Source organism: Tamandua tetradactyla, chromosome 18 (genome assembly GCF_023851605.1).
Source record: "Tamandua tetradactyla isolate mTamTet1 chromosome 18, mTamTet1.pri, whole genome shotgun sequence".
In the NCBI taxonomy this organism is placed as follows: Eukaryota; Metazoa; Chordata; class Mammalia; order Pilosa; family Myrmecophagidae; genus Tamandua; species Tamandua tetradactyla.
This window is the reverse complement of record NC_135344.1, coordinates 76,199,616-76,212,166: the sequence shown is the minus strand read 5'-3', so window position 1 is coordinate 76,212,166 and position 12,551 is coordinate 76,199,616. Positions and strand designations below refer to the sequence as shown.

Here is a 12,551-nt window from a genome sequence, read left to right as displayed (position 1 = left end):
GTAATTATGTTAAAACACTGAATGAAGCTGCATCTGAGCTATAGTTTTTGTTTGTTTGTGTCTTATGTTTTCTTTTTTTATATTATTATTGTTTTTATTTTTTTCTCTATATTAACATTCTGTATCTTTTTCTGTTATTTTGCTAGTTCTTTTCCTAAATCGATGCAAATGTACTAAGAAATGATGATCATGCATCTATGTGATGATGTTAAGAATTACTGATTGCATATATAGAATGGAATGATTTCTAAATGTTGTGTTAATTTTTTTTCTTTAATTAATAAAAAAATAAGGATTTGAAAAATAAATAAGTATTGGGGGTGGGATAAAGGTAAGAAATTGGGTAGTTTGAAATATTAGTGGTCAGTGAGAGGGAGCGATATGTGTTTTTCCTTTTTTCTTTTTATTTCTTTTTCTGGAGTGATGCAAATGTTCTGTAAATGATCATGATGATGAGTACACAACTATGAGATGATATTGTGAGCCAGTGATTTTACACCATGTATGGATTGTATGTGTATGAAGATTTGTCAATAAAAATATTAAAAAAAAAAAAATTACAACAGCCTTCTTGCAGAAATGCGAAAACCAGTCATCAATGTGTATGGAACAGTAAAGAGCCCTGAATAGCTAAAGCTGTCCTGAACATGAACAAAATTGGATTACTCACACTACTTGATTTTAAAACTTATTACAAAGCCACAGTAATCAAAACAGCGTGGAACTAGGACAAGGACAGGCATGTAGATCAGTGGAATCAAATTGAAGACTCAGAAATCAATCCTTATGTTTATGGTCAGCTAATTTTTGACAAGGGGCCAAAGACGACTCAACTAGGAAGGAATAGTGTCTTCAACAAATGATGCTGGGAAAATTGGATGTCCATAGACAAAAGAATGAAGATAGACCCCTGTCTCACACCTTATGCAAAAATCAACTCAAAATAATTCAGAAATCAATTATAAGAGCTAGAACTACCAAATTCCTAGAAGACAACATAGGGAGGCATATTCAGGACTTCACACCCAAAGTACAATCAGTATGAGAAATACTAGATAAATGGGACCTCATTAAAATTTAAAATTTTTGGAACTCAAAGGACTTTATCCTGAAAGTAAAATGACCACCTACACAATGGAAGAAAATATTTGGAAACTATATATCCAGGAAGGGTTTAATATCTAGAATATGTAAATAAATCCTTCAACTCAGCAACAAAAAGACAACACAATTTTTAAATGGATAAAGACTTGAATAGACATTTTCCAAAAGATAAACAAATAACAAAAAAACACATGAAAAGATGCTCAACGCAATTAACCATTAGGCAAATGTGAACCAAACTGTTTCAATCCCACTAAAATGTCTACTATTCAGAAAACAGAAAATTACAAACATTGAGAGGATGTTGAGAAACAGGAACACTCATTCCTTGCTGGTGGGAATGTAAAGTGGTGCAACCACTGTGGAAGACAGTTTGGCAGTTCCTCGGAAAGTTAAGTACTGAAATACCGTATGACCCTGCAACCCCACTTGTAGATACATACCGAAAACAATTGAGGGCAGGGATTTGACCATGTATTTGCTCGTTGACGTTCATAGCAGCATTATTCGCAGTTGCCAAAAGATGGAAGCAACTCAAATGTCCATTCACCAGTGAATGGGCGAATAAAAGGTGGTATGGACACACAGTAGGATATTATTCAGCCATGAAAAGGAATGAAGCTCTGATACATGTGATAACATGAGTGAACATTGAAGGTGGCATGTTGAGGGAAATAAACGAGATACAAAAGGACATATTATGTGATCTCACTGATGTGAAATTATTAGAATAATCAAATTCATAGTCAGAAACTAGAATACAGGTTACCAGGGGCTGGTGTTCAGGTAGGAAATGGAAAGTTAATTCTTAATTAGTACAGAGTTTCTCTTTGAGGTGATGGAAAAGTTTTGGTAATGGATGATAATGATGGTAGCATAGCTTTGTGAATGTGATTAACACCACTGAATTACATAGTTGTGATTAAAAGAGGAAATTTTAATCTCTATATATGTTATTAGATTAAAATTTTTTTAAAATACCACAAGTCTGAACAACATGAGAGTGAACCCTGTTAACTATGGACTATAATTAATAGTATAATTATATTATTTTTTCACTTGTAACAGTGTGCACACTAATGCAAAATGTTAAATGATGGGGAAAACTGTGTGTGAGTAGTTTACAGGAGCACTTTATTTTCTGCGTGATTTTTCTCTAAATCTTCAACTTCTCTAAAAAAAAAAGCAAAAAAACCAGCAATAGTAATAGATAAGATGACTTACATGTCAATTAATTGCCAATCATGCTAGCATATAGGAAACACAATTATAACTTTAGCAGATTGACTGCTTAAAATTAGTTGAGCACATATGACAAAACCACTATGTAATACAGTATCTCCCTATTGCTTTAAGAATGTTGGTATTTGATAACTTGAAAAACAGTCTTTTAGCTGTGTTATTAAGTAATGTTTCAGTTACTAAATATAATTTCATAATGCTGTGCTGTATGAATGGACCTCAGTAAAAAAATTTCAAGGACAACTACTCAGGTTTCTAGCCACTACTTTTTTTCTTAAGGCCTCAGCCAGAAAACTGAAACCAACCCCACCACGGCCACGGAGTCTCCATGAAAGAATATTAGAGGAAATCAAAGCAGAAAGAAAACTGCGACCTGTCTCACCAGAAGAGCTTAGACGGAGCAGATTAGGTGAGTCCACAGCCGAGCGTTTCTGCCGAGAGTCACCCCACCCCCTTGAAAACTGTCTTTCCATAGCTAGTCCTTTGTATAGATATATTCTAGGGAGTTCTTATTTGTCGTTTATTTTTCTCTTTCTCCCTCTCTCACACATGCTCACCCTCACATTTCCTTGAATTTTGTACTTAAAATTCTCAGAATAGGACATTTTTTCCCTATATGACGTTGAACTACATAAGAGGACCATGGCATGGTACAAAGAGCACTGCCAGTTTCTCAGATGTGGTTTTAGGACAGTCTCCTGACCATCCTGAGCATTGATTTCTCCATCGGCAAAAAGGGTTAATAATTCTTACCTTACCACATTATGGCTTTTGTGTAAAATTGGCTAGAATCATGGTGAAAGTACCTTATAAATTATAACACACATGCAAAGATATAGTATTGTGTTTTAGAAATGTAGATATAGATATATAGTTTTACTTCAAGTTTCTGTCATAGGTTTAAAGTTTTATTATGTGATAAATGCATCAGTTATCTAATATCACTAAACTTATTTCCAAATCTCCTTTGTATTTATTAAATGTTTTTTACTATGTACTATAATCACACATTGATTTTTATCTATAGAGACTATACTACAAAATGTTTGTAAATATTGTTTACATGGCTATCCTCTTAATTCATAAGATTATACCAATGTCCTAAAATTCAGAGAAACTTCTTTAGGAAAACAGATATAGTAGCCCCTAAATAGGCAAGGAAACAGTTGTGTGATACCACACTCTCTTGATTTTCTCCTCTAACTTCTTTCTCTGCTTCCTTCATGTTCTTACTGATTCTTCAATTTCTATCCTAGGGTCACTTCTCCGTGAGCAACCACAGCACTCGTGGTTTTTGTTTCTGTCCGTTTTCTAGCTCCCAGTGTACAGTCCAGCTGTCTCTGAGTAAGTCAGGCCCGTCCGTCCAGGTGTCTGCTAGATGGAACCCCTCACACTACAGTCAGGTGGAGCTCATTGTGGGCACCGTGCACTCAGCTGCTTTCCCCCAAAGCATGTCCAAGGCAGAAAGCTCAGCACCATCTTTCACTTCTACCTCAGGGCCAGGCACTCGTCATTTGTTTCTCAGGATCTTTCTAGTTTTCCATGCTTTTCACTCACCTGCCACTGCCCTATACAGGTCACCATCGTCTCGTCTAGTTTATTGTATCAGCCCTCTATCTGCTTTCCCTGCTTCCAGTCTTTAGCTCTTTGGCCACCTCACATTGCTGTTCTTTGTTTAACTCTCTGGCCCTTCTGTTACTATGAACTCTGACGTGGCAGGGACGATATCTGTCTGTTCACCATTGTGTCCCCAGTCCCCAGGACAAGGACCAAGCTATAAGAAGTACTCCCATACTTGTTGAAATCATTCAGTATCCCTTCCAATTACAGACCTACAGGGCGAATAAAGGTTGTATCAATTCTTAAGGCAGAAGACTGACTCTTCAAAATTTTAAAGTATGCTAAGTAAATGAATCCATATGAGCATTTTTATAATAATGAGCCCAAACGTATAAACCATGTAAACTAAGGGTTCTTATCTTGAGAGTCCTTGAATGACCCTGAAGGGGGTCTGTGAATCCCCTGAAAAATAAAAAACTTGCCCATATTTCACAAAGTATATGATGTGCATTTGTCTGGAGAGAGGGTCCATAATTTTCCTCAGAGTCCTAAAGGTTCCGTAGCCATAGGCACCTAAGAGCCGCTGTGGAAAAAAAAGGAATTGTAGCTTGAGACTTGGTTTAAAAAAATTGTTTTTACTATGCCTTGAGAAAGACTAATGAGAGTAATATGATTTCAACAAAATTGTAAAAGAAAGCACATTCCTAACTATGACAACACTAAATTTAATGATTTTTAGGGGTAAAAAGTAATTAGGCCTAGGGATTACAAACTTCAGTGGAAGTACCAGTAGAATATATAAAGGAACAAAACAGACATAATGTCCTTGGGTGATCAGGATGATATTTGACATGAAGTTCATCTGTTTTTCCAAGGTTTTTGAACCTTGACTATGTAAATAAATACTGTGCCTGCAGCTTGGGATAAAGAGATGAATAAGATCTTGTCCCCATCCACAAAATGCTTACAGAAGGGTAACTCAAGTGCTGTGCTTGCTAATGTTGCAAGAAAGTAAATGAAAGTTCACAAGAACCAATTAGAATCTTTAAGTGAAGCCATCTAAGGTGGTCTAAAAAAGAGATAGGTAATCTGTTTAAACAATCAAAGGTATACGTCTCACATGCAGTTAGTGTCATACTAAACTTTTTCACATACATATTCTTCAGTTTCATTTTTGAAAGTTATATTTAGATACTAACTAGTGGGAAACCTACTTTAGGATAATGAAATGTCAATTTTATTTTCAGTTTATCTTACTGTTTTCTTAGGATTTGGTGTTTCACAGGCACCAGAACTGCGTTCTGACAGAAAGTGACTGTTTTGTGAGAGTCTTTTTATCTAACTTTGGATTTCAGACTGATCTTGAACTTTCATTTGGACAGTAAAAAATCAAGACTCCTTTTTTTCTACATATCTACATTAGTTCTATTAAATTTGGCTTTGGGGAGTTTGGTTAAGATAAGGTTGGCAGAAGTAACTTGAAGAAGGCTTTTCCTAAATATTGTTATAGCTTTCTTCTCTATATGAGAGCAAGTGGAAACCCATTGTAGAAAAGAGGAAAATATGTAAATTTTTAAAGAAGAAAACATTATCCATAATTTCAACAGCCAGAGGCATCCAGTTAATCTTCTTGTACCTTACTGAAGTATTCAGCTTTCTTCATCCGACATTGTTGTATAACATGAACGTTTTCCTACACCATTAAACGTGGCTGGAAACATGATTTATATGGACGTGTTAGTCAAACAAATGACTAAACTGTTTTTTGTTGGATTTTTTTGTTGTTTTCTTTCTTTCTTTTTTTAACCTATTTCTCTACAGATACCCTCTTTTAGAGATACCCTCTTTTTTTCCTGTTAAATCTGAAAGAACTTTCCTTGTGTCTCAATCTTTGTTCATATCCTTTATCGCTTTTTTTCCTAAGCATCTTAGTTTTTATGATTCTCAGTTGTCCTCTTTGTGAGATATATAGAGTTTGTGAAAGACATGAACCTCATCTTACGTGAAATAACAGCATCCTCTTCTTATGAAGTGAACAGTCTTATTTCAAAAGATAAATTCATGTGCCAGAGAAGAACAGAATAAGAAGATATTAGAGAGAATTGGAGAATGCTTAGAGAATAGGTAACATTTTATTTGCTGCACATGATTAGGAAAAATCTAGAATATATAATATTTCAGTGTAGAAGTGCAGAGTTCTTTGAATGATAAATGGAAGATTATTCCAGGTAGCCTGATAAAAGTAGACTCTTTTACTAAGATGAGGATAATATATGCTATCAAGTCTTAAACTAGTGTGAGAAATCTACATGTGTAACAGGTAGGAATTTTATTCCACAAATCTGGGTGTGTAAGAAATATCATATCTCTTTAAATCAAATAAATGCCCTTATACTACTGGGCTGTGGGTTTTTTTGAAATTCCATTTCAGTCATTACAGAGGCCTCTGTCCTTTGTGGGTGCTCAAGAGCACCTGGGCTGGGTCGCTTCGTGTCTGGTTCTTTGATTCTGTGCCTCGCTGTTTCTTTTCTGGAGATCTAGCCAAATCCACAAGGTTCTGGCCCAACCTAAGTGTAGTCCTCTCCTGAAAAGGTCAATAATATGCCCACAAATTCTAAGCAGGAGCCTATTTTCCATTAAATTGAAAATATTATAATGTGTGATACTTAACAGCACAAAATCCCTAACCAATTTCCTGAGATAATTAAAACACAGAGAAATGCTTATTTAAAAGTTATATCCTTATTTATATATTAGAGTGAAAATACTATTTCCTGATCATCAAAGAATAATTATAGCTAACAAGTGGTTGCTTTATTTGCCCCATCCAAGATGTGCACCCCCTTGTTGATGCATATGCTTTCCAAATGTCCGCAGGTGATGCTGACAAACTGCTAAGTTGTATTTGAGTTGTAACTCAATACTTTCCCTTCACATCATTTTAAAAGAATGTTATACTGAGATTTTGGGTTATAAATATAAATAGTTCCTTTTAAAACAACCTGCTAAAAAACATACTGGAAGATAGTTACATTCTATTAAATTTGGGTATTGAAACTCAGAGGCAGTCTACTGGAAAACGTTGCGTAGGAGGCATTCTGCCTGATAAGCCTGTACTTTCATCTCTGCTGTAGACTTGAAGGATGCCCTCCTCTGACCACAAAGGTGCTTGTCCTAAACTCCAGTTAGGACTCCAGGCTTCCAGATGTCAAAAGTTGTCTTTAGGTGTCGACAAAGTTTCCTGACATAAGAAACCAACACTAAGTACTTTGTGAAATGGGGTACCAAAAAGCGCATACAGACTAATAATTGACATCTCAAATCATCTTGTCCCATCTAATATGAAAAGGATTTAGCAAAAAGAATATGATGAAGCTATTCAGAGAGATATTGCTTTAGTCTCAGCACTTTTGGAGAACCTTGGAAGTACTGGTGGATGCAGTTTCTAGAATGGAGAAAGAAGATTACAGGTTAGGGTGGAGGAAAGGGGAAGGACCAGTTGGATATCTGAAGTGCAGTGCTTCAATGTTTGATATGGTAGGTTCTAAACAATGCTGGGAAAGCTGAGCCTAGATCACAGAAAAGATGTTCTTTCTTTGGTGCATTATGATTGCAATACTTGTAAGAATTTTGGGCAGTGGTGAAAATAGATAGTACTTTCATGTATACCCAAGTTCACCAAAACTTTGTAATAATTTTTAAAAGCTTTATTGAGGTATAATGTATATACTATAAAATTCACCCATTTAAAGTGTACAAGTCAATGTTTTCAATAAATGCAATAACTTATTCAAAGGGAATAGAAACGCATGATTTTAAAAGGAAAGAAGTAATAATTTTATTCTTTAATAATAATTATTGAGTTTTTACTATGTGCCAAGCACAGCTCTAAACACCTTTTTATGTGAGGTCATTTAATCTTCGTAATAATCCTCTGAGATAGGTGCCACTATTCCCATTTTGCTGACAAAGCAAGTGAGGCACAAAAAGGTTAAATAACTTGCCAAGGATCACCTGCTGGTCGATGGCCGAGCTGAGTCTCACTTGGGCTGTCTCGCTCCTGAGGCCTCACTCTTCACTGCAGGTTAAGAGAAGCCTTGAAGAGATTCTTGACTGATACACTGTGGTGCTGTTAGTTTCTGAATGAAAGTTTTTAGAAAACACTTCACCTTGATGCGGAGATCCAGATTTTCACCGAGAAAATGAACTGTTGAAGAACAGATTTATTCTAAAATGTTAAAGATTTTTTATGATCCATGAAATCATATTTTAAAACATGGCTATTTTTTTCTTTTGATCTGTTTTATATTTAAGTCAAAACTCTGGTTCTGATTCTTTAAAATGTTTGTATTGTTATCGTGCTTTTGTTTTTAGAATGATCTTTAGAAAGTTTTTATTTTTCCTTTTGTTCTTAAGCCATTTCAAGTCTTAGTGATATAAGTGAAAATAGGACTAATGCATGGTTTTATTGTATTTCAGATTTTTATTCACCAGCCTCTGTCAAAGAATCTGAAATATATCACTAAGGGTCTTCTTTAACACCCCCACTCAACTTTCGTCTTCCCTGTATAATCCTAACAGTTGAATTCTTTTCTTTTTGTTGTTTGTTTTCTTTTTTCAGCAATGCGGCCACTTAGCATGTCTTACAGTTTTGACTTGTCAGGTAAAAAAAAAAAAAAAAAAAAAGGCACTTTCACACCTGATGTGAGTTTTGTGGTTTCTGTGAAATGCATTTCATTCATCTGCCTGTTCAAGCATGTCAAAAGAGAAAATTGAAAGGTTTCTTCCAAGCTATGGTCAGTAAAATAAAGCATTCTGCTTACTTGAAAGCAGTATACTTTAGGAAAAAACAAAAACTACAGTAAATCTGTTGCCTTTCAAGTAAGGTCGTGGGAGAACCGTGGCCCTGTGCTGGCTTGTGCCTCTGGCTGCTATCCCTTACGTCGTCGGCCTCGACCAGTGTCCGCCTGGACCGTGATGTGGAATTCTCAAACAGAACTATGCCCTAAGAGAGGAGAAAAAACTTTTAAGAAACGAGGTTTGATGCTTTCTCTTGTCTAAAGCGTTTAGTTATACAAATGTTACAGTCAAACTGTAAACTGCTTCAGACGCAATCTCAGGATGGTGCTATCTTGGACAGATCTCAAGAGCTAAACCAGAAATGACCATGGTGCTGAGCTGATGGGCAGTAGCTGCCCTTTTTACTACTGCCCTCCTGTGGGAGGGAGCCTGGCCAGGAGGCTGAATGCTAGCTGAGGAGCATAAAAATATAAGAGCATCATAATGGCTTTGGTTATAATATATGATTGTGTGCCCCAAATTTGTAGTATAAGTTTAGATCCCTCTGCTAAATAGAGGGATTAATAGTGAAACAAGTAGCTATTAATGACTAACTTTGATCTGTTACGCCAAGTCCTTTTTATGTTAATGGAGTTTTTAAACTATAAGCAAATTTTCAAAGCCAACTTAATCTCAATAAAATATTTTGCAAATTAAAATTTTTAATTTTAGAAGCTACTGCTTAGATTTCAAAATGAGATAAGATGTTACTGATGTTTTTTTCCAGAATTTTGTTTTTTGTTTTTATGCCATGACATACTTCTTAAGATGCAAATTATTAGCATACTGTACATGCAAGCTTATATTTTTAGAGCCAGAGAGTTCTGGAATCATATTCTATATACTAATACTTACTGAGTATCTTTCAACACTGCTAAACTTGTTCCCAACTATTTTTAAATTTTTGTTTATTCTTGAATGTCTCAGACATGACTAATATTTTTTGTTTTCGAGAAAACCAGATAAATATTTCACAATCTTCAATTAATAGTTTGTACTGACCACTGAAGAACTTTTTCTATTTTCTTTATCCATTTGATAATTTTTATTTTATCATCCATTTGCCTTATGCAGAGTGACCTGTAAAAAAATTGGTCTGGAAAATTGACTGAATATTTTGGAACATATACACAATAAAAATTGGCAATATCCATGAGAAACAGTTTGTCTCTTCTAAATAACTACTGAAGTTGTTTCTGTCAACTGCTCTTTGAACATAAAGTACTGGCCAGGATGAATGAGCTGCAGGCTGAGCCGGACTGCAGGTCTGTTCACACACATGTGTTAGGGGTCAGGCTGAGCCGGACTGCAGGTCTGCTCACACACATGTGTTAGGGGTCAGGCTGAGCCAGACTGCGTGTCTGCTCACACACATGTTTTAGGGGTCATTGTTGCTGGAGGCGGGGGAGCCCTTGATACTTAAACTCTTTGGTGAAAAAGAGTAAGATAATTTTTATTTGGTTTCACTGCTTATCATTTGCTCTAATTTAGTTTGTACCTTAGTGTGCATCATGATGTCCAACTGCTTCATTTTCAGTTTCTCATCTTTAGTGGTTTTTATTATTGCATTTTGGCTAATCAGTTAAAATTGCCCAAAACAAAAATGGAAGAGATTGATCCATTGTTCTGATGTAAATGCAGATTGCAATACATTTCTTCTCTAAGTAGGAAAACAAAGGAGTAAACACTCAAACATGTGACATAGATGGTACCTCTAAATTTAAGAGCAGAATAATATATAATGAAATATATTCTATTGCTTAGGTATGTCTTAAAAATAGCAATTCATAGTGGAAAACCTTAACAGTAAATTCAACCTTAATATAACGTAAGTATAATTTATTTTTCCTATGCATATATTAAATATATAATCTATAGCCAGTCATATTTCCTCCAACTAAATAAGGCAGCAGCTGGGCATACTTAAAATTGATAAAAGTATTAAAGTACTTATTATCACAGGTATATATTTTATATTCTGAGCCTAAAGTATATAACTTCTAAGGCTTATCTAGCATCTAAAATATTATGCTTACTTATACGTAGCACCTGTTTTTTCTCAAGATATATGGTCTTATATAGAAGAAACACAAAGTTTAATCCAAGAATTTGATTTTTCTTAATTGATTCCTTGAACTAATAATGAGCACTTAGCCATTTGAACAGAAAAATATAAGTAGTCACATTATTAAAATATATCTCTTAAAAATATGTTCAGCTGGATCTTTTAAAAATATTCATGATGAAGTAGAATCACACATGGTATTTAGGCTCCCATGTGGATGCCATCCTGAAATCTGACTGCTACATAACCTGCATTTTGTCGATTCCATTTATCTCAAAGCTTTGCATTTAGTACTGGGGACTTATTTCAGCAGTTTCGTAAGCGCCGGTGACGTTGCCCGTCTCACAGCACTGTTTTTAGGCCATTGGAGGGCTGCTGGGCAGTCTCTCACGTCCTGTATTGAAGGTGAAGCAAGTGCACGATGCTGTCAGGTAGCAACATTTCCTCAACTTCAGTGCAGTCACCTTCATGATTTTTGCCACTTGAACTGTTATCTATTTAATTATTTTATCTACCATAAATCTACCATAAATGACTTTTTAATTTTCTTAAGCAATAATATCCATAAAACCATGCGTCTGATTTAGTAGTCATATTTTTTTTCTGAAGTACTTTAAAATGACTGTTGAAACTGTTTTATGTTCCTCCGTGCACAACCAGTGGTGTGAACACAGCACCACTCTTAGGGAAAATGACTTGGCAGGTTGAAAATGTGAGGTCAGCCTTGGGAAGTGCATTGTGTTCTTCTCACCCCTGCGTCTGTGATCTGGGGGATGAGCTGCCCCCAGGTGAATGGTGGGACCCTCAGCTGGAATGTGGGTGATGGCTGAGTAGGTAAACGAATGCATGCTTTCTCTCAGATTAACTACTATAACAATAGGAACAGTCCGGCAAGAAACATAAGATACACTACATTATTCAGTTTTTAAAAATACACTTCAAGACCTAATTTAAACATTTATTTCCTTTTTTCTTGAATAAGAATCACTTAGCACAATCCTTTCCTCTTTTACTTATTGGAAAACTTTTCAACTATTCTCCTAAATGTAGCAGCCTACCGTTCCCTACGTCTCCTCATGAAAGGATCTAACCTTTAGAAGTTGAGTAAAAACTTGATGGTTTTGCCCTTTTTCCCCCTTCAACACTCTGCTCTCCCCACCCCCAATTTTTTGCTTGCTCAAACTACCTAAAACCTGGGTAGGTAATAAAATAAATGCATGCTTTGTCAAGTTATCTACTAAAAAATTTTACCTAAAGTGATAAATGACTGATGGGCAGGTCTATCTGTCTTCCTCCTTTCTTCTTTCCTCTCTTTTCTTTTTCTTTTCTTCCCTTTTCTCCCTCCCCTCCCCTCCACTCTGCTCTCTTCCCTTCTTTTCTTCATATTTGTATAGGCATGCTCTCTAAACTTCTTGATCTCTAAAAATAAACATAAATTATCTGTAAAACATTAACTCATAATACCATTTGCAACAAAATATGTCAAGGAAGGCTGTATTACATACAACACACTTATATGAATGTTTCCTAGAAATTCACCTCTTTTACTTCAAGCATATATAGATTTGTTGAAACAAAAAAAGCTATTAGAGTTACAATGCTTTCTCTTCTTCATGTCATTGCTTAGCATACCCTTTACCACCAAGCACAGTAGAGTTACAGATCATTCCATGTGCTGGTCTGTAAATTAAATTATGCAGTCACTGCTCTTTTTCATTCTTGGTTTAGTAGTATGTTATTA

The 12,551-nt window shown here is 35.4% G+C and overlaps 1 protein-coding gene across 17 annotated transcripts in view; it reads left to right on the top strand.

Moving 5' to 3' along the window:
* SPIRE1 (spire type actin nucleation factor 1) overlaps positions 1 to 12,551 on the top strand; it is a 362,107-nt gene that overhangs the window by 313,493 nt on the left and 36,063 nt on the right. For all 17 annotated transcript variants that reach the window (XM_077136029.1, XM_077136030.1, XM_077136026.1 and 14 more), the window contains one exon: positions 2,626 to 2,755. In XM_077136029.1, the coding sequence (XP_076992144.1) occupies positions 2,626 to 2,755 (130 nt within the window). The remainder of the gene's footprint in view (positions 1 to 2,625; positions 2,756 to 12,551) is intronic.